The following is a 22,184-nucleotide window of genomic DNA, read 5'->3' on the forward strand; positions in this document are numbered from 1 at the left end:
CATTAGAACTAAAACTATAAGGCTGTTTCCTTCACATTTTGGTTCTTCTGCTGACCTCATTTTAAGCATGGTTTTGTGTTTCCTCTTGTACATTTTGTGTCCATAGCTGTTATATTCTGAAAGAGTTTAAGTTAACCTTTTTCCTCTGGAGTGATCCCAATCTGGTGTTGAATTTGGTCTGTTCTGCCACATAGTTCTGAAAATACTTTCTTGTTTCTTAACAAAACTTTATTTCTTGTTTCTGTTGCATAGATAGTGTGTCATCTACCTGACATGTAGGTACGGTTGTCAGCTTTGTTTGTTCACTAGATCTGCCAGTCTCTGCTGTTTAATTAAATACAGAGATTTGTGCTTCTTTCTATGGTTTTGGGATATTGACATGGTGTATTTATTCTGGTTTTCTCTTAAAAGTCTTTTAACCCTTTACTAGACACAATTTTTCTTCTGTTTCAGGTGTACCCTACCAATCAGCCAAAAATGTATTTTCTGTCAAGAGAAATAAAACTAGCACTTGTTCTCCAGCCTTGAGATGCTTGATCCTTCCATTTCTGCTATACACCTTGTGCAACCTGAGCTCTTTCCATGTGTTCTCAAGACACTACTACTTTGGTCAGTCTTTTAAGTTGTTATAGTGTTCTCTGCCTCTTGCAAATGTGGTTATCTTTTCATCCCAAGTCTGTATGGAAATAACAGTCCCTGAGGGACGTAGTAAACCTTGTTAAGGCTTTTCACATTTTGCTAATGGCAGATAGAAGGCATGATATTAACTGCTTCTGATTTTTGCTGTCCTCGTCAGTAACTTTTTACAACATGAAATTTAGTGTTTGGTTAAAGTGCACCACCAACTCTTTTGCCTAGAGATGATACAGTGAGGTTTTCAGTTGCCTGACCTTAAAGCATTGGCATAGTTGGTACAGTATTTAAAACATAAATAGAGTCACCTTGTCAATGAGTATTTCCGTAGGTATCCTCACTCTGGAAGATAATAACAATAACTACTAACTGTAGATGTAACGTTATATTTACATAGGGGAAAAGAGTAGGGGTACTTAGTTGCATACTCCAGAATAACCGGAATATATTGAAACACATTGCTGAGTTTTTACCAGAGACCCAGCAGTGTCCAAAGCAGTACATTTTGGAAAAAAGCTATATTTAAAGCCTGGGTGATGACCTGTCTTCTGTTATTCAGGCATGCAGCATAGACATTTTACGTTTCTTTCATTATTCCTGGCCACTACACCTTGCTAGGAAATGTGCTTTATTCTTGTCCATTTCTAAGTGCTATCCCATACATGCCAATGTCCTGACCAAATCACTAGGTTTCAGAAAGGTTTGTGCCATAGTTGTTGATGAGCTACTCCCCTCCCCCCCACTACATTCTCTTTCTTTATTTACTTCATACAGTAAGTCATTTTGTATTTCAAAGTATGGATAGGAAGGGGAACATTTTATTCAGTCTCTTCCCTTACAGCTCTAGCTTTATTTCCCTTGCTGTTTTCAAAGCATCACTTTCCCATTTTCCTCTCTTTTAAATTTATCTGGCTTGCCTGGAAGTCATCCAACAGTGGAGTTTCCTCAGGGTCAGTCTATCATGGGGAGCTTCCAAGATGGCTGTACATTGGGTAACAGTTTAATTTCAGCTCTCCCAGTGTGAAAATAGAAACTCAGAGGAGAGAGTCAGTAAACTCGCATTTCTGAGGTAAATTTCAGTAACTGGCTACTAAGTGCACTGCCGGGATCCCAGCAAAAAAGCTGTTCAGAGAACCTGAAATAAAAACAAAAGGTGAAGAAAAAGCACTGACTGGGAAGAATTCTGCAGCTGTTCAGTGAAAAGCAGTGCAAGTTACAGCTTTGGTCCAAGATATGACTTCCAGTAACCTAGAGGAAAAGTAAGTCAAATGTTCTCAGAGTTGATTAAAATAAACAAAACACTAAAAGGGGTATATCAGCTCAAGTAACAAAAGGCTGGAAAAAATGGAGGAAATTTAAAAAGCTAGGTGAGGTTATACAACTGCAAAAATCAGTGGTTGAAATAAAGAAAAGGCTTGCTGAATATGAGACTGAAAAATATATATACATATATAAGCTATCCCAACTGCTAAAGGAGACTCACAAAACAAAGCAGCAAATCCAGAAATAAGTATAAGTGAGTCAAACCACCACGGTCCAGCCAAATAAATGTCCAGAAGATATGTAAAACAGCAAAGAGTTTATTAGATAAAGGTTAGTGCTTTCGCGGGGTTACCGCTTCATCAGACCAAATACAAAATGAAAATAAAAATCACATTTTTAAAAAAAGTACTCAGCCAATCGGTAAGAAACAATTAAAACTGAACCAATTAAAAGACAAAATTCATCTTACATCATCTTCTGCCTAATAAGGCAGGCTTAAGGGAAGTGCCACTATTAAGGCCTGGAGGTTTATAAGCCCTCATAGAGACAATACACTTTAGTTCACACAATTCAACAGTGTTGTTAAAATCACCTCTTCTGCTGGGATGCAGCACTTGCAGAACCCTAAACAAAAAGGTACTATGGCCTCGATAAGATAAAGCATGATTAGCTACAGCATTAGTTATAACCTGATTGCGTATGTTTCCTAAATGCTCAAGAATTCTTTCCCTCAGCTGGCATGTGGTCTTACCAATGTAAAAACCATTACAGGAACAGCATGTAGCAAGATAAACCAAGTTCCTGCTCCTACATGTTGCCACAAATCAAGCTGTAAAACACGTTCAGTGACAGGGTGTGTAAAGGGATCTGGAGAAATAGCAGAGCAAGCTTTACAGTTATAACAGGGAAGGGTACCAACCTCCCCTGAGGGTGTGGGACATATAGACCTTGGGCCATAACATAAAAGCCTTTTAAGTGACATGTTATTCCTGAATGTAAAGGAGGGTTAATCTCCCACCACCTGTCTTATATTTTCATCTGCTAGAAGAAAAGGCCAATTTTTTCTAATAACATTACAATAATGTTGTATATTATTAGAATATTTAAAAAATATCCTGGGAGAGCAACCCATGTTACCAACCTGTCTTTTATTCGTAGTGTGATTATTTGAAGAAGAATAGGGAGCACTTCTAGTTGGTCACTTCGATAAAGCAGTTGTCCTGGAGTTACTTATTGAGGTCTGTGAGTACCCTGTAACATTAAACCTTCACCCATTTTATATATGGTCTCTTGAAAAGCCACATTGTTGGTACATAGCCTAGAGGCTCTTAAACATTGGCCATTAAGGATGTTAGAAACAATATGTGGAGGATGCATGCTAGACCGATGGAGTAAACTATTCCTCCAACATGGTTTCCTGTAGAGCTGCGTCTCAAGGGTGCCTTCAGTATTTCTTAATACAGTAACATCTAAGAAGTCAATCGATGTGGAAGAGTAATTTAGACTGAACATTAGATAGTCTGTGGTACTTTCAAGATATCTGACAAAATTCAAAGGTTCTTCCTCACTACCTCCCCACAAGAGAAAAATATCATCAACAAATGTAGCATAGTACTTGATAAGGTGTCTATAGGGATTATCATTATAAGCATGCCATTCTCCCACTGCGCCATAGCCAAATTAGCATAGCTATTGGCGCAGGGGGTGCCCATGGCTACCCCTGTTCATTGCAGATAACACTGACCTTCAAACACAAAACAGTTATTACATAGAATTAAATCTAGCAAAGTACAAATAACAGTAATCATGTTATGTGAGAAATGGCCATACTGAGAAATAAACAACCTGAAAGCATCAATACCCACTTCATTAGGTATAACAGTGAACAGAGTTTTCACGTCCAAGGTTGTCAGAAAAACATTATCAAGTACGACACCATTTGTGGAGTAGTATAAACTAGATAGAAAATGTTCAGTATCTTTTAAAAGTGATAAAGATTCACTAAGTACAGGTTTAAGTTTTAGTTCAACATATTTGGAAATAGGTTCAGTCACCCATCTGCACCCTGAGACAATAGGGCAAAGTGGAGGCTTGCGACTATCCTTATTAATTTTGGGCAACCCATGTATTGTAGGGATAAGGGGATTGTCAATGGTCAAGGACTCATACAGATCATAGTCAATAAGACCACACATCACCAAATCATAAAGAACATTCTTTACATTAGCAATACATCTATTAACATCTTTCTCTAGAATCTTCTTATAGGTACAAACATCATTTAGCATAGTATACATACTAGTTAAGTAATCAGATCTATTCAATACAACAGTTGCACCTCCCTTATCAGCAGGCCTAATGCTGATAGAAGGTTCAGTTTGTAGTTGTTGCAAAGCTTTAGATAAGGATTTAGATTACAAAACTTCGGCTTAAAAATGCCTGAAGATGCAAAAATATAATTCTCACATAATTAGACAAAGGACTCACAGACGCTGCAAGAGGTGGGCAATAAACACTTGGTTTATAAGGACCCTGTTTCTGTATTAACATGCCATTTCCCCCAAACAGAGTTTCAAGCATAACTTTATGTGCAAATAGGTTGATATCTAAAATGACATCAGCTACATCAGATTTGTTGCCTGATACAAAGCTTAAACCTTTGTTAAGTACAGATATCTGTGCTGCTGTTAGGGCATAATTTGATAAATTATACACTGTCTTGTTCAAAAAAGGTTTCATACTATTCCGTCTCACTGGTGACTGTCCTTCCTTGGAGGCTTTCCTTTTCCGAGTATCTCTTGATAGAGAGCAGCCTCGTTGATTCGGTGGATCCAGCCTGGTAGGTAATGGTAGAGCCATAAAAGGGCTAGGCAAGGAAATGTTGCCATTATCTCTAGGCTTAAAGATAACGGCAACATTTCCTTGCCTAGCCCTTTTATGGCTCTACCATTACCCACCAGGCTGAATCCACTGAATCAATGAGGCTAAGTACTTTTTTAAAAAATGTGATTTTTATTTTCATTTTGTATTTGGTCTGATGAAGCAGTAACCCCGCAAAAGCGCTAACATTTTTCCAATAAACTGTTTGCTGTTTTACATATCTTCTGGACATTTATTTGGCTGGACCATGGCGGTTTGGCTCATTTATACTTATTTCTGAATATGAGACTGCTCAAGACAAGATGTTTCAAAAAATAATAAAATTATAGGACAGAGCATGTAAGGAAACCCTGAGATTTTGTGCTGTATCAGAGAAGCTGGAAAGAACAGTCTATGAATTTTATGAAACCACAGATAAGCAACTGCACTGGTATTCTACAGCAGGAGTTGTTAATTGAAAGGGCACATTGTGTGTATCCTCCAAACCTGGCCATGAGAAAGCAACCTAGACCCTTAATAGTAAATATGCAATTCTACCCACAGAAGGAGTTCATTCTGACAAATCTGTGGCAGAAGGACAAAGTAGTAAAAGTGGGAGACAGTAGAGTGTTGGTGGGAAATTATTACTCACTGTACACCAGACAGAGTAGGAGTAAATTTATTCCACTAATCAGGGAATGTCAAGAAGCAGACATGAGATTCAAGCTGTTGTACCCAACTATTTTCAGAATATTCTTTTCTGGAGGGACAGAGCATGCTAAGGAGGTAATACAAAAGTTTGTTCAACAGAAAGTGAGCTATGAAACAGAAGAATATTCTGATTCTAGTTCTTCTGGTAATAAAGATCATAGGGAGACTGTGCCAGTGAAACCTTTTCCAATGTTTCAATGGAAAAATGCTTGACAGACAGAAAAAAAGTACAAGAGTCAACTAGAAGAACCTGAACTTTACACTGGAAATGAAGCAAGAGACTGGATTTGGGTGATGGAGATCAACAAGGAATAAAACTAACAACTCAAAAACTGATGAATAAATGTGGGATTACAGAGCATTAATTATATTTGTGAAACATGAAAGAACAAGAAAACTTAAAATATTGGACTTTTTGACTTTGTTAAACTTGTAGGGGAGTCTAAAGCATATGCTCTACTTCATGCTATTAATGTCTGGAAGAACATTTAGGAGGGGTGAAGATGAAGGAAGGATTTAACTGTAAGTAAAATAAAATTTTGTTTTTAATAGTGGTGTTTTTATAATGCATGATATAATTTGTATGCTGTAAAGCCCTGTTTTTCAACTGCCGGTCCGGCAGAAATTTACTGCAGGTCCGTGAAAGAGTTATTTTACACTCACTAAGGAGTGCTTTAGCTGTTTAGTGAGTATAAAAAAAAAGAAAAAAATTAAAATAAAAAAGCATATGTGTGTATATGTGTGTTTATTTGTCTGTGAGAGTATGCATGTATAACAGTAAGAGAGAGAGAGAGAGATTGAGCTATTATTTTACACTTGCTAAGCAGCACTTTTGCTGTTCAGCAATAAATGAAGCAGGAAAAAAAGTGTGTGTGCTTATGTTGCTGTGTGCATGCATGAGTGAATGCATGCATGAAAGCAGAAGAGACTGTGTGTGTGTGTGTGTGTGTGTGTGTGTGTGTGTGTGTGTGTGTGTGTGTGTGTGTGTGAGAGAGACAGATAGAAGAGCGAGAGAGATTGTGCGAGCCCCTGGCAGTAGCAGCAGCAATTTCTGTACCTCTCAACCTCTTAGCACAAGAAATTTGGACAAAGCCACGAATAACAGGGGAACAAAGTACCAAAAAAGGGACAAATTTTAAATATTGCTCTTATAAACTCAGAAAGTTGCTAGAATGATAGGGGTTTCCATTAGCATGCATTTTCTGAAGCAGAGGTGTTTGTGTGACAGACATACTTCTCAAATTCTTAGAGCAAGAAATCTAGACAAAGGCACAAATAATGGGGGAACAAAGGAATAAAAATGGGGAGGGAGTTTAGATATTGCTGTTATAAACTTAGAAGTTGCTTGAATAACAGGGTTTCCATTAGCATGCATTTTATTTATTTATTGACATTTGTTGACCGAGAATGTCCACTGGATTGAAAACCCATTTTCAGTGGAGGCACAGGGAGAAAAGCTCTAATTTTAAATCAAGAAGTATGTAAGACAATATTATATATACAAAAACATCCAAAGATTTCATACAAGTTGTCAAAGAGTACAATACATCAAATGTAAAGTTTAATAAATTTTAAAAGCATATAAGATTTTCTACATATTAGTAACACGGAATACAGAGATACTTACATGGCGTTTAATTTTTATGCCTTTTGTTTTAAAAATGTATGGTGCATTTACTGAAGCACAGGCATTCATGTGAGAGAGTGAGTGAGTGAGATAACTACTGATGGCAACAGTAAAGAGGTTTGCATACCTCTGGACATTTCAGCTGAAAAAATCTGGATAAAGCCTAAATTAAAAGGGGAACAAGGACTCAAAAATAAGAATAGGTTTTACTTATCGTGCTTATAAAATTACTAGCGTGCTTAAGTAAAGAATTTCTGTTGGCATGAAGTTTCTGAAGAAAATCAAAGTCTGAAGCTCAGAGGTGTGTCATTATTTAGAAACTTCATTCTCCATTGACTGCCAATGAACCAAACGTTTTTAGGAGTTAGAGGCCAAAAAATAAAGTAAATACCAGGTTATTTTTTAAAGTGTTATATTTTGGATGTAACATGCTTTTTCCAACACCATTAGCAAATACTACAGCAAGTTTGAAACTGTCAGAAGAAAAATTCAGACGAGTCACATCTGCCTCAGGTGATGAAAAACTTCTTTATTAGCAGCTAACCAGATTACACATCATGTTGGCCAAGATGATCTCCTCCTCTGGTCAACTTGTTTACTGACATCAACTTTTATACTGCAAGCAAAACAACTTTTTGTTACATTTCTGACCGTTGACAGTTGGCTATGGAAAACACCTGTGGTAAACATGTTTATCAAAAATTACGTCAAACCAACAGTGCAGAATGTTCAAGAAGTACAGAATGTTCAGTTCAACAATGGTAGCTCAAATTTTCCAGGACACACAGCCTGCTTCAGTAAATTAACTCTTACTCGGCCGTGCGTCCTTATCCCAGGCTTCACTAAGCTATAACCAAATCTCTTTATTCTGAAAAGCAGAAAACAGTTATTATTCAGGTTTATAAGCAATGCTGCATTTTGTTCACAGATGAGGCCCATCTTTGATAGGCATATCCCAACAAATAACATGTTCACTTTGCAAGAAGAGGAAAAAGACAAATAACAGTATGTTTTTAAAAACTTTTTCTCCTAACATTTCTCCCCTGAAAACACTTTTTATTTGTCTTTTTTTTCAGCAATATATGGTAAAAATGAAGTTTTTCTTTGCATACATTACTTCATTGGCAAGACAAGCTTTTAAACTTCAAAAACATTTGCAAAGAGTCACATTTCAATGCATTCACTTTCACCAGTCTGTTGCAATTGCTGGTACATCGTCTTCATAACAGCAGTATCAACCAGTCTTTGTAGAAGACCTCTGATACAGGGTATACAACAACAACCACATACCACCACGATAGCCACAAGCAACTCCAACGGACACCAGGAAACTGCTGATGAGATGACACCATTTTCCAAACCACACTTGTAGAAAGTCTGTAAAGGGATTACTTACCCCAGAGTTCTCTGCCAATTCTTTGGATAACATTTCCAAACCTTTCAAAGCTTGAGTGATACTTCCATCAGGCGCAGTGTTGTTTGGAATATATGTACAACAGAAAGTCCCAAACATCTTGCAAACTCCTCCTTCTTTGGCCAGGAGCATATCCAACGCAATTCGATTCTGCCATGCCACCTGCGAAGTGGCCTCCAGTTGTTCAGCAATTCCTTTCAATGCATCTTTGGTATAGTTCACAAAACGCTGCTGGTTATAGTAAATGTAGTTGATCCAGTCCACATTCTTATTAGGTTGAATCCAGACAAAGATGGATGTAAAAGCAGCTGCTATTTGGTTTATTGCTTTGTATTCATCAGGTACACCTCTTGGTACGTAAATGCTATCGATGTAGACACTGTTATCGAAGGATTGCTTCGGTACCTCTCTTTTTCTCCTACTCAACCATTTCGGCTTTATTTCAGGTTCTCTTATGAAATTGCTTGCTGAAACTGGGAAAATGTAGAATGGCAGGATTAACTTTACAAGTGCACAGGTTCCCTTCCAGGGAACCGTAAGCCTTGATCTGAGTTTGTTGTCGCCACGTAACCACCATACGTCTGCTAAACTATGAGTTTGGTTCTCCAGAAATGGGTTTTCATTGCCATTCACAGTAACATTGCAATAGTTCTGTCCTATATTGCCATAATTCTTCCCTGTGCCATCTCTGGAAATGCACATATACAAACCTGGATAGGAAATCGCTGCAGGTGGTTTCTCAACTTTGCTTATGACTAGAAAATGCTGAGTTTCATTTTTGCATTTATCTTCAGTTTTGTTGAAGAATAATTTTAACAGACACGTTAGGTTACCTTCATCTTGCATCAATGGGACTGTCGCTAGTTGCTGTTTACCTTCAGCACAAGAAACACAGTTCTCATGATGTGCCTCTCGGGTACTATATCTAACCCAAGATAACCATTTATTATGGTGTACGAATCCCGTCTCGAGTAACAATTGTTCTTCTTCTGTGAAGGCAAAATCTGCTTTACTTGTAGCATTTTTAAGGCTTTGTACTTTAAGTTGGAGGGTCCCCAAAGGATCAGTTCCAGTTGGAAGAGACACTCCGATTCCATAAACTCCTGAATCACTTTCTTGTGGTGACACAATGGCTATAGTAATTACTTCGGTACCTTGGAAATGCGCAATTTTTATTCTTTGTTGCCTGCTTTTATCTTTCTCTGGTATCACTGCACCACTTGTTTCCCATCCATTCACATCTGTTGACCACCAAACATTTGACCAGGACATACAGTCTCTATTGCACAAGTATTTTGCATGAGTCAAGAAATCATTATTGTTCCATTTAGAACAGTCCAAAATTCCTTCACAAAGTTTCACTTTAAACACAGTAGTAACACCTGTTTGTGCTTGTAGCACCACCATTCCTTTTTCTCTTGCAACTGTTCCTTCTCGTATGGACATATTTACTTTCGCCACCAAAATCATCATCATGTAACAGTTCAAGTACCAGTTGAACGTGGCCATCCTCCCTAAGGACTACCTCGCACCATTGGTTTCTTCGCTGGGTTTGAGACGAACTAACCCCTATTGGGCTAATCCCCCTTTGTAGCCAGACTTTGCGCTCAGAGGTCCGGTGGAGTTTGACCAATATCAATGGCAGAAGGAAGAGTCTTGAGTTTTTTACAGTGGGTGATATGAATCCACAAAGTCCTCTCAGCGATCTTTACAGCCGAAGGTGTCGAGATAAGCACCTGGTATGGGCCTTCCCACCTGGGGGATGACCAATTCTTTCTCTTCACAATTCGAATCCACACCCAGTCCCCGGGTGCCACGCTTAACAAGGTTTCATTTCTGGAATCTGCAAAGGAGTCATTGGTTACAAGAGATTTGACATTTAGCAGCTTCTTCATATAATCCGCTAGATCCTCACCCCCCTCACGTTCCGCTGGCAACAATCCTTGCCACTGCGGGACGTAATATGGTCTCCCAAACAAAAGTTCAAATGGTGTAAGTCCTTTGTAGGAAGGTGAGATTCGCATATACAGGAGTGCCAAAGGAAGGCACGCAGTCCATGATCTATGTGTTTCTGCCATCAGTTTGCGGAGCTTACTCTTCAAGACACCGTTGTGTCTTTCCACCAGTCCAGCTGACTGGGGATGGTAAGCACAATGATACTTGAGATCAATTTGAAACACTTGACCCAACTTCTGAACAATCTGGTTAACAAAATGAGACCCATTATCACTGTAAGTGTGTCTTGGTAAACCAAATCGGGGAATTATTTCTGTAGTCAAAAGTTTTGCTACTGTTTGTGCATTCGGATGCTTCACTGGAAAAGCTTCTACCCATTTAGAAAAAGCATCAGTAATGACTAAACAGAACCTTTTTCCCTCTGAGGGTGTCAATTCAATAAAGTCCATACAGAGTGTGTGGAATGGATATGGAGGGGTGGGGAATGCCTGCTGAGACTTTTTAACTCCCCCCTGAGCATGATACTTTGCACACAATAAACAACATAAACAGAATTGCTTTGCATAAGTTGAAAACCACTTACACCAAAACACCTTAGACACTGTTTGAATCATCGTCTGTACTCCTACATGGGCAGGTCCATAGCTAACCAATGCCGCATACCTAAAAAGGTTTGAGGGTAATACCATTTTGCCATCTGATGCCCTATACAACCCATCCTGTTGAGTGATACCATATTTTACCCAATGGCATTTTTCCTTCTGTGTTGTCAATGTTTGCATTACTTTTAGTGTCGCTAAGTCTAAGAGGTGTCCGGGCTCTAAATCATTGTCATGTAAAAGCAAATCATTTTCTTGAGCTGCCTTTTTTGCAGCCATATCAGCAAGTGCATTTCCCCTGGAGACAGGATCTTTTCTGTTGGTATGTGCGGAACATTTACATATCGCTATCTGAAGTGGTAATTACACTGCATCTAACAACTGTAAAATTAAATCTCTGTGATTTATTGGTTTGCCTGTCGCAGTAACCATTCCGCTATTCTTCCATTGTTGAGCGAAAACATGTACAGTGGAGAAAGCATATTGACTATCTGTATAAATTGTCACTTTCTTACCCTCCCCTAAGGTACAAGCTCGAGTCAAAGCCACCAACTCAGCTGCTTGTGCAGAATAAATGTTTGATAATCTCTTTGCCTCCAAAACTTCAGTTTCTGTGGTGACAGCATACCCTACTAGTGTTTTTCCTACAGTGTCCTTCTTTGCTGATCCGTCTACAAACAAAACGAGGTCAGAATCTACCAACGGAATATCCGTTAAATCTGGTCGGGGAAGCACTTTGTCATGAATGCTCTCTAAACAAATGTGTGGAGTACCTTCTTCTGGAGTCGGCAAAAGTGTCGCCGGATTAAGAGTAGTACATCTTTCTATGGTCATATGAGGCTGTGTCAGCAGCACTGTCATACATGATGTCGACTAAGAGATAAAAAGGTTATATTATCTTGCAAAAGTATAGTAGCTACTGAATGTGGAACTCGCAGTTGTAATGGGTCAAACAAAACTAATGATGCTGAGGCTTGTACTGCCATGGTGGCTGCCACTACAGTTTGAACACAGTGCAGCAATGCCCTTGCAACAGGATCTAATCTGGAGGAGTAGAAAGCTATCGGTCTCTGTTTATCCCCATGTACTTGTACCAGAACCGAAGTCATATATCCTCCCTTACAATCAACCATTTGTACAAACAGCTTAGAATAGTTCGGAAAACCCAAAACAGAGGATCCTGCTATCAATTGCTTAATTCTATTAAATGCCTGTATTGCCTTATTTGTCCACTGTATATTATTCTTAGCTGCCATGGGAGTGTCATAGATTAGTGCGGTCAATGGCCCTACTTCCTCAGCATAGTTAGGGATCCAACTTCTACAAAAATTAGTCACACCTAAAAAGGACATCATCTCCCGCTTAGTTGTGGGCATAGGTGCCTCAAGAATTGCTTGTTTTCTTTTGTTCTCCAATTGTCTACCTGCCTGCGAAATTAAATAACCCAAGTACTTTACTTGTGCTTTCCACAATTGTAATTTTTCTTTATTTACCTTATGTCCTTGCTCAGCTAAAAAACTAAGAAGGGCAAGGGTATCCCTTCTACAACTTTCCTGCGTGGGTGAGGCCAACAAAATATCATCTACATACAACAGAACCTGGCTTCCCTCTGGGGGAACAAACTGAGCTAAATTTGCAGCCATTTCTTGTGCAAATATTGTCGGACTCTCACAATAACCCTGTGGCAATCTGGTGTAGGTGTATCTTTTACCTTGATAAGTGAATGCAAACCAAAATCTACTCTCCTTATGTAGTGGTATGGAGAAAAAGGCATTGCTTATATCTATGACAGAAAAATATCTGTGCTGAGGTAGTAAATCATTAAGTAGTGTATAGGGGTCAGGGACCACCGGTGCTCTTGGGATCACAGCTGAATTAACTGCTTGTAAATCCTGAACCAGCCTCCATGACCCATCCAGTTTCTTTACAGGAAACAATGGAGTATTGCAGGGTGAATCTGGGCACTCAACAAGAATTCCTACCTGTTTTAGCTGCTCAATCACTGGCTTAATTCCTTCCTCTGCTTGTTTGCTTAGCGGGTATTGGTGCTTACGAGGTCTAAAACCTGTCTTTGGGGTTATACAAACTTCACCTGCTGTTTTCATCAGTCCTACATCCCCTTTACCTTTTGACCATAAATCTACAGGTAAGGCACTTAACGCACTGTCTTCCTCTTGAGTTAGAAGGATTTGTCATGCCATTTCTGTTTTGTCATCCCTGAAGTGCACACTTGGTTGTGCCCAAGTCACCCAATTTAATCTTTGTACCTGGATCTGCTGATCCTTCAACTGACTTTCGGACATTGTGTCCCAATTCGTTACCTTTTTCGCCAAATCTACCCAATGTGTCCCCACCGCTTTAGTAATTGAAATATGTGGGCTATAACCTGAGCGATATAAAGAGTTCATTTCCTTGGTCAAAGTACAGTTCACTACTGTATTACCTTGCATATCCCAAAACATATCATTCAAAATTATCCTTGCACGTTTGTGCTTAAAGAATTCTTTTTCAAATTCTTTATCCGGACCAGGGGCCTTTCTGTAGAACATTGTACAATGTAAGCGCGCAGCAACCTGCAGTGACCCACTCCTAGATTTACTTAAAGCTAGGTTGATCAAATCTGTATCAACCCTTCCCTACCCATTTGAAATCAAGTCCTGGCTATACCAGTAAAACAAGTCTTGTACTCCCTGTACCACCAAGCCATCCGCTAACCTTTTCGCCTCAATGCCTTTAGGTGTGGGAATTGTCGCTATTCCAAACAAATGCATCAAATCTCTTCCCAGCAAATTCACTGGACAAACTTTCGATATAATTACCCTACACCTAACAGTTTGGTTTGTTTGCGGATCTGTGAACAATGGAGGATGAGACAGTGGTTCCTTATAGATTTTCCCGTTTGCTGCTTTCACAAGGACAAACTCGTCCATTTTGCAGTTTGGAGGCAGAACTGCTGGACCCAAAAGTGTACGCGATGCACCTGAATCACATAAAAACTCCACTTTCTGTCCCTCAACCAAAAACTCTAGATGTATAGCAATACACAAATTTGCCAGGTTTATGACTTCACAGTCACAATCCCGCCCTTCCTTCTGAGTGTTCTGACATTCATCGCAGAGAGTGTCTGCCTCATCATCGTCACAATCATTCTCACTTTCTTCTTCTCTAAAATAATCACAATAATGAATTTGGCGCCTTCCTTTACTGTCATATAGTCATGCGGAGCCCTTGTTCGTAAGCTGTGGGGGGTGTTGCCACTCTTCACAGTCGGCAGCGAAGTGCCCACGTCTACCGCACTTAAAACATTCTCCAGGTTTTAACCTCCCCTCATATTCCTCTGAATGTCCACCTGGTTTATTTAACGTGTCCCATTTTAGGCCCCCATGTTTTTGTACGCCACCACGGTGCCCTTGCCCCCTTTGGTCCTGTACCAAGAATATACCACCATCATCCCCTACTGCTAACACTTGTACTTTCTTTTTCTTTTTTAAATTGAAATGTCACTAAGCATGCCGTGCATATTCAAACAAAGGTTGCAGTCTACATGTTCTATGCTCTACCATATGCTTAGTTATAAAACTACTTATTGGAGCCCTACAACCCTTAAGAAAAGCATTTTTCAATTGCTGTTCATACGGACTATCATTGGTCTGATCCTGCGGAATCATCATTCCACAATGGTTACTGAACACTTCTGTCAATCTTACAATATAGTGATATATAGATTCATCATCATTTTGGATGCGCTGATTTATTACTGTCCAGTCTGCTCTTGGACGCCACTTATCAGAAATTCTCTTTAACAGATCAGTGACTCGCGTGTCTAACACCCAAAATTATGCTTTAATGTAGTGCCGTCATCTGCCTTACATGTCCAAGTACCACAAACTAAGTGCCAATCTGGACCCAGAATTTGTCGCACTACTTGTTCTACTTCTAAACCATTTAGATGATAACTTAAACGCATACCAACTATGTCCTCAGAAAACTTTTGAAAATTAACTTTGGAATGAGGAATACCATCTGTAGGTCGTTTTATATCCTCTCTAGCCCAGGGACGATAAACTGAAATAGTTGGCTCTTGTCCAACATCCCCTGCTTGTGGGTTTGCAACTTGTATTAAGGGAAGAGCTTCTGAGTAGTCAGAAAGTTTAATGGCCCAACGTCCTTGCCCTGCTGGTCCTGACCTTAACTGCATAGGTTGGTCTACCTGTTGCAAAGCAACCTTGGGTACTACGGGAATTTGCGGGTAAATTGGAGGGGTCACAACATTTCCTTCAGCAGCCAATAACCCACCCTGCTGTACATATCCCACATCTTCAGACTGATATTGAGGAGGTTCTGCCGGTACGGCAGCAGCAATTTCCCCATACGGTGGGGCAGTTGCCTGCCTTTGTACTGCACAAACTGTATGCTCATCCTCCTTATCTAAAAATAAAGCTACTTTTCCACTTGGCACCAGTGATCCCTTTTGATTTATTTTTTCTTTTTCCTGGCACTGTTTTTCTTTTATAGCTCATTTATTTGCTTCTTCTAACCATTTTTGTGCTTGGGGAAATCCCAATTGTCTTTGCTTCTTAGTTCTAGTTCCCGCATCTCTTTTCAAATCTCTAACCAATTTTGCACAGGCATTCTTATTCAGTGTACCATCAAAATCATATTTCAACTTCCACTTTTTCAAAAATTTTACATTATTTTTGTTTAAACCTTTCATATACTTAGCATCAACATTTAAACAGACATCACTCTCACACTTGCAGCAACTCAAACCCATGTTTCCCCTAGATTTCTTACTTTAGGACTGTATCAAAGTTATTTTACAGGGCTTATTATAAAATGGGGCTGTCTTAACGGGTGATCCTAACAAAATAATCTTAACAAGTAATCCTACCCACCCTTAACTAAAAATAAAACCCTTGTCGACAAGGTTAAATTAAATTAAAAGAAAAATTTAGTTTTCATCCTACCTGAACCAGATGGGACTCCGTTTCCCCTTTTGGTTCAGAAACCGTCCCTCAGATAGGGATCAGAGAGCGGCCGGCCTCCTCTCAACGACAAATCAGTCGGAGGGCTTTCAGTTGAGGGAATCTTAAGATGAGAAACCCTCACCTGCACTGGTTTTTCAGTCTCTCTGTCGGTCTGATCCGTATCTTCGTAGAGGTTTCTGGTCCGAAGGACCAAAATGTCAGAAGAAAAATTCAGACGAGTCACATCTGCCTCAGGTGATGAAAAACTTCTTTATTAGCAGCTAACCAGATTACACATCATGTTGGCCAAGATGATCTCCTCCTCTGGTCAACTTGTTTACTGACATCAACTTTTATACTGCAAGCAAAACAACTTTTTGTTACATTTCTGACCGTTGACTGTTGACAGTTGGCTATGGAAAACACCTGTGGTAAACATGTTTATCAAAAATTACCTCAAACCAACAGTTAGTGCAGAATGTTCAAGAAGTACAGAATGTTCAGTTCAACAATGGTAGCTCAAATTTTCCAGGACACACAGCCTGCTTCAGTAAATTAACTCTTACTCGGCCGTGCGTCCTTATCCCAGGCTTCACTAAGCTATAACCAAATCTCTTTATTCTGAAAAGCAGAAAACAGTTATTATTCAGGTTTTATAAGCAATGCTGCATTTTGTTCACAGATGAGGCCCATCTTTGATAGGCATATCCCAACAAATAACATGTTCACTTTGCAAGAAGAGGAAAAAGACAAATAACAGTATGTTTTTAAAAACTTTTTCTCTTAACAGAAACATTAGGTAGAGGAACTATTTTACATCAAAAATATACAAAAAAAACTATAGCAATTAAAAAATAAATAGGTAAAACGTAACAATTTTACAGACAGCCCATTCTTTAAGTACAATAATGCCCTCCAGGGTGTGTTAGTCCAGAAATAATGACATTTTCAGGGTGTAAAGTCCCTCTGCTGCCCTGGGCGGGCATTATTTCCACAATAACACATACCCTGTTGAACATTATTGCTTGCTTAGTGGTCCCCGAAATAATTCTCCTATTTTCACTGTTCCCCAGGTGTGAAAACATTGAAAACCACTGCTATAAAGTAAAGTTTTCTGTTATTTTTGAATGTAATGGGGATACTAAAGTAAACAGGTGCCCCTGTTTTTTTTTCTTTTCTTTTCTTTTTTTCTTTCTTTTTCTTTCTTTCTTTCTCCTTGTTCAGTTTTAAGAAATGCAGGCACTGCAATGTAAAAAAGAAGAAAAGTATGGTCAAAAGAGCAGGATACAAGAAAAATTGATGCGCTTTTTTGGGTCTGTGTTAAATCAGCGAACGCTTAAAAAGTGAACGCTGATTTATCAACCCTCTTTAAGCAAAAGCTTAAAATCCCGAACACTCGGAACAGCGATTTTTTCCCCAGAGAAAAAAATCGCCGCTCCAGCAAAAAAAAAAAAAAAAATCAAAACAGAAAATAAAGTGGGGGGCTGTGCCCCCCCCCACCCCCCCTACTGGTAAATATACCAATTTTGCACCACAGTGGAGGAAATGGCAAAGTCCTGAAAACAGCCCGGCGATTTTTTTCCCTGGGAAAAATCACTGTTCCGAGTGTTCAGGATTTTCAGCTTTTACTTAAAGAGGGTCGATAAATCAGCATTTGCTTTTGTAAGTGCTCGCTGATTTAATATAGTCCCGCTTTTTTCACTGTTGCATAGGGGAATGACTGGATTAGGGCCTTTGGCTTAATCTAGTAACAAGTTTTAAGAGAAAGCAAGTAAATAGAAAAGACCATTGTCTAGCAAATAAATGAGTGCTTGTAGAAGCAACTCTGTATCTAGTTCTCATGTCTCCATGGAGACAATCTGATAAAGAACAATAAAACAGTTTACTTATTTCATTCAATGGCTTTCTTTCATAGGCTAGGAGATAATGTTTTCTGAAAGCATTCAAGTGTTTTCCCAGTATGGGAGTGTAGTGAAGAAAAGATAAGACCAAACAGCACTTAGTAAAAGCACAGGCTGTACTGTGTGTCTTAGCATGCAAAACCTTCCTTTTTGATTAACCCAAGTCTATGACTGTGGCTGTCAGTCTGAGATAACTGTTCCTATTAGGAGGGTAAACCTTCAATATTTGAAGATGTACATAGTTTTGTGTGTTAATATTAAGGTAACAGGTTTTAGGGGTGTATGGGGGTGTTTTTTGAAAGCTTTCAATAAAACAAAAAGTTTTGTACGACATGACATGGTCTCAAATTGATATGACAAGAACAACTATATAAAAGATCAATACGCTAAACATTAGTGTGTGCATATAACACAAAAACTGAAACTAGACACTTAAAAAAGATGTTACAAATAAAAGGTGGGAATAATAACTAACATAATGATACTTTCTATATTATCTTTAAATGTAAATGATCTCAGATATATACAAAAGAGAAAGAGTAGCATAGCAAAGTGTCTATGCTACAGGAGACACTTTTGGAAAGAAATGAACATGTGAATTTGGTAAAGAAAGCTTTTCATGACGGTTATTCAGTGGAATACCTGGGACAAAGGAAAACAGTAGTTCTTCTTCTTCTTCTTTCGGCTTTTCCTGGTTAGGGGTCGCCACAGCGGATCATCTGTCCGCTCATGATTGGCAGTGGAGTTTTACGGTGTCGAGTTGCCAGCCCGGTGCCCAACCTTCCACAGAAGGCACACACACTTACACCTAGGGCCAATTTAGAGTGTCCAATTAATTGCAAGATGCGCTCCAATAGTGCTAGAAGAGGATAAAAAAGATAGTAATGGTAGATCTGTAGTACTAAGAGGCTACTGGCAAGAGAGGAGGATTATAGTGGCATGTATTTATATCCCACCTAAAACTGCTGTAATGGAGCTTAAGAAAATTCTGGGAGAAATAATCAGCTTTCAGCAGGGAATATTACATCTAAAGTTGTTAATCTTCTTCCCATTCTTAACTGATGGGTTTGGTTCCGAGCCCTTGGAACCATGCAAGCCAAATACCAAGCTTGCGTCCACCAAAAAACTCTTGAACTAAGTTGATACCCACAACACCCTTCTCCCAGTTACCTCAGATCTCATTTGCCGCATAGCCATTTAGCCCCATTTCATTGAGCTCTCCAGCTGAGTGAAACATTTTTGATATTTTTTGTGTTAATTGGACTTTTGCCACTTTACTAGAACAGTATACCCTTTCTATTCTTATCGCTCCCCATGAAGCCTAATCTTCTCACTTTAGCTCTACCCATTGAGTAATTCTTTACCATTGTTGGTAACGCCTTCTCCGTCCGTTGTGGTATCTCTTGATACCATCGCTGGTATCTTCCTTTCTTTCTACTTTGTGTGTGTGTGTGTGTGTGTGTGTGTGTGTGTGTGTGTGTGTGTGTGTGTGTGTGTGTCTAATACAAAAATGTAAATTTTTTAACATTTTTGCAGATAAGGTGAATTACCCGATCTTCAATGTACAGTTTGATCTTGTAAGTTTCAATGTTGTAACCTTTCGCTTTTGTAAACTTTTGTGTACTTGTCTCGATGATTTTTGTTTTGGTGTTGTGTTAATTTGATAAAGTTAAATAGATCCATATTTATATATATATATATATATATATATATATATATATATATATATATATATATATATATATGGGTCTACTTGATATGGTCGACATTGCAAAATGTCGACATTCATATGGCCGAGACCATATGATCGACATTTGAAATGTCGACCGTACAAATAAAACACAAAAAAAACAAAAACAAACTTACCTTAACGCTGCTAGCAGGGGGGGCTTTGCCCCCCCACCACCTGGAACTTAAATATGCCAACTCTGAGATTGCACTACAGTGCGGAAGTGGAAATCTTTCCATTCCACACTGTAGAGTGATGCTGGTTCCCTGTGGTTGACATTTCAAATGTTGATCATATGGTCTCGGCCATATGGGGACCCATATATACACACACACACACACACACACACACACACACACACACACACACACACACACCCTGTGTCATGATTTACCAGGACCACGTGTATGTGAATGACTATTTTAAAGTATAGTTGTCATTACAGTGTACTGCAGATTACCTATCAGTGTAATGATTGTGGCATATCGAGCAATTTGCAACAAAATTAACACATAGTTGTATGATTGGCATTTGGCTGCTGTTATCCATCTTTAAGCCACATTAGATAATGTGTTTGTTTGCCATTGCATAATTTTTCATATGAATTACACTTAAACATAGCATTTGCTTCATACTCTGTACTTACTACAACTCCACTGTTATTGGCATGATGTATACATGAGCAAAGTACCTCAACAAATTACCTAAAACAGATTTTTTATGAAAACAGTCTATTTTTATATGATATTTCTTTAAAGTCCCTTATTGTAAATGAACTGTTTCACCTTACACTACATATTTTTTTGTTTTCTCCTGTCAGTCAAGATAAACACGAATAATATTTTGACGACAAACTCTGGAGGATTGAAGAGTAAAGCCATCATGCATTTCTCTGGCAGTGATTCCTTAGATGCCATCCAGAAGGCAGTAAAAAATGTGATTCAGGAATGTGAGCAAAATAACTTTACATCTGTGGCCTTCCCTGCAATTGGCACAGGTAACTTTAAAGCTCATTCTGGTTTTGGTAACATTTATTTTTTTTAACTAATTTGTTTATTTGTGTTTTTTTAGCAGTTAATTGCAGAGGTAGATTTTTGTGAAAATATTTAAATATAGGCTAAAGACTACTAGGGTATTTATAAGCTTAGACATGCAACCCAACCCAGCTTTTGTCCATGAATAACTTAGATGCCTATATGGTGGTTCTGTTAGTATGGAGGTAGCTAAGGGTTATGTGGGGGTTATGCTAGCTGGGGATTAATTTACTTACTATCAGCTTCTGACCATCAGAGACATGGGGCCAGATCAGGGGTGAATTTCCGATTTCCCATGCAGTGATCAAGGTTTTGTTTGAACAGGGGCAGGGATGAACTCTGCTTCAAGTGCATGTGGAGCTTATTCCAAAATGCAGGGATCCTTTGAGACACATATTGGTCCCCCAGCAGGTTCTATTTTATGTCACAGACAGAGTTCAGGTCCTTGGTTCTAGTGTTTTTGGTGCCATTTGTTTTGCGGATGTGTAAGAGATCCATCAGAGCTGGATCTGAGGATGCCTTATATGCCAGGTGTATATTTCCTCTCAGTAACCTGTAGGAGACTGATACAGAGATAGAGCCTTAAGGCAATCTATATAGGACAGGGTATGTTAGGCATGTAAATATGAAATGGAAATGCTTATAAGCCACAGCACTTCAGGGGCTTTGGCTATATTTTTTCCCTTTAAGTCAGACTGAATGTAACAGTAATGGAGTGGTTGATATTGTGGTCTCATAGCTCCTGGTTCACCTGTTCCATTCACACCTGAGACTTCTTCTCAGCTTGTCAATTGGGTACTCAGTTTTTTCTCACAAGCAAAAGACTTGCCGTCAGGTGGCTTGGTGAGTGAATAAATTGCTTGTAAGTGTGCATTTTGTGAGTGCGTGGTGCATATGTCCATTGGTAGACTTGCACTTAATCCAGGACTGGTTTTGTGCTTTATTTATTTATTTATTTTACATTTGTTAACTGAAGGAGGGTACACTGGCCTGAAGATCCATTTTCAAGCATGATCTGAATCAGTTATGGCATAGAATACAGTGGGTAAACAGTTAACACAATGAGATAATTCAATTATAGAACAGGTGATTATGCTTATATAGAGTAAATCTGAGACCTGTATAACACTACAGGCCTGTACACTTGTAATAACATACACAAAGGTGAGTTTCATAGGTGTTGACAGATATTTATAGTGCCCTTTGGGAAATCATCCACCTAAACTAATTAATCGATAAACACTCCTGAGAGTTGACCCAGTGGTTAGGGATCTGGGAACATATGTAGACAGTATTCTGGTGTTCAACCAACATGTAGCCAAGACTGTAAGAAAATCATTCTAATGTCATCTAACTCATAAGCAGGGGTACAGTATACAGATGCAAAGAAGTAATAGTGCCACTCTACTCAGCCCTTTTCAAAACCATCAATGAGCACACTGTCCCTCTTTGGCATGTACCTAACCAGGCACTTGCAACAGTTAAAGCACC

At 38.9% G+C, this 22,184-nt stretch overlaps 1 protein-coding gene across 2 annotated transcripts in view; it reads left to right on the plus strand.

Moving 5' to 3' along the window:
- Positions 1–22,184, plus strand: part of LOC122790862 (protein mono-ADP-ribosyltransferase PARP14-like) — a 1,931,416-nt gene that overhangs the window by 1,399,378 nt on the left and 509,854 nt on the right. For both annotated transcript variants that reach the window (XM_044058520.1, XM_044058521.1), the window contains exon 10: positions 20,480–20,656. In XM_044058520.1, coding sequence (XP_043914455.1) covers positions 20,480–20,656 — 177 coding nt within the window. The remainder of the gene's footprint in view (positions 1–20,479; positions 20,657–22,184) is intronic.

Source organism: Protopterus annectens, chromosome 16.part0 (assembly GCF_019279795.1).
Source record: "Protopterus annectens isolate FY-2018-M chromosome 16.part0, PAN1.0, whole genome shotgun sequence".
In the NCBI taxonomy this organism is placed as follows: Eukaryota; Metazoa; Chordata; order Ceratodontiformes; family Protopteridae; genus Protopterus; species Protopterus annectens.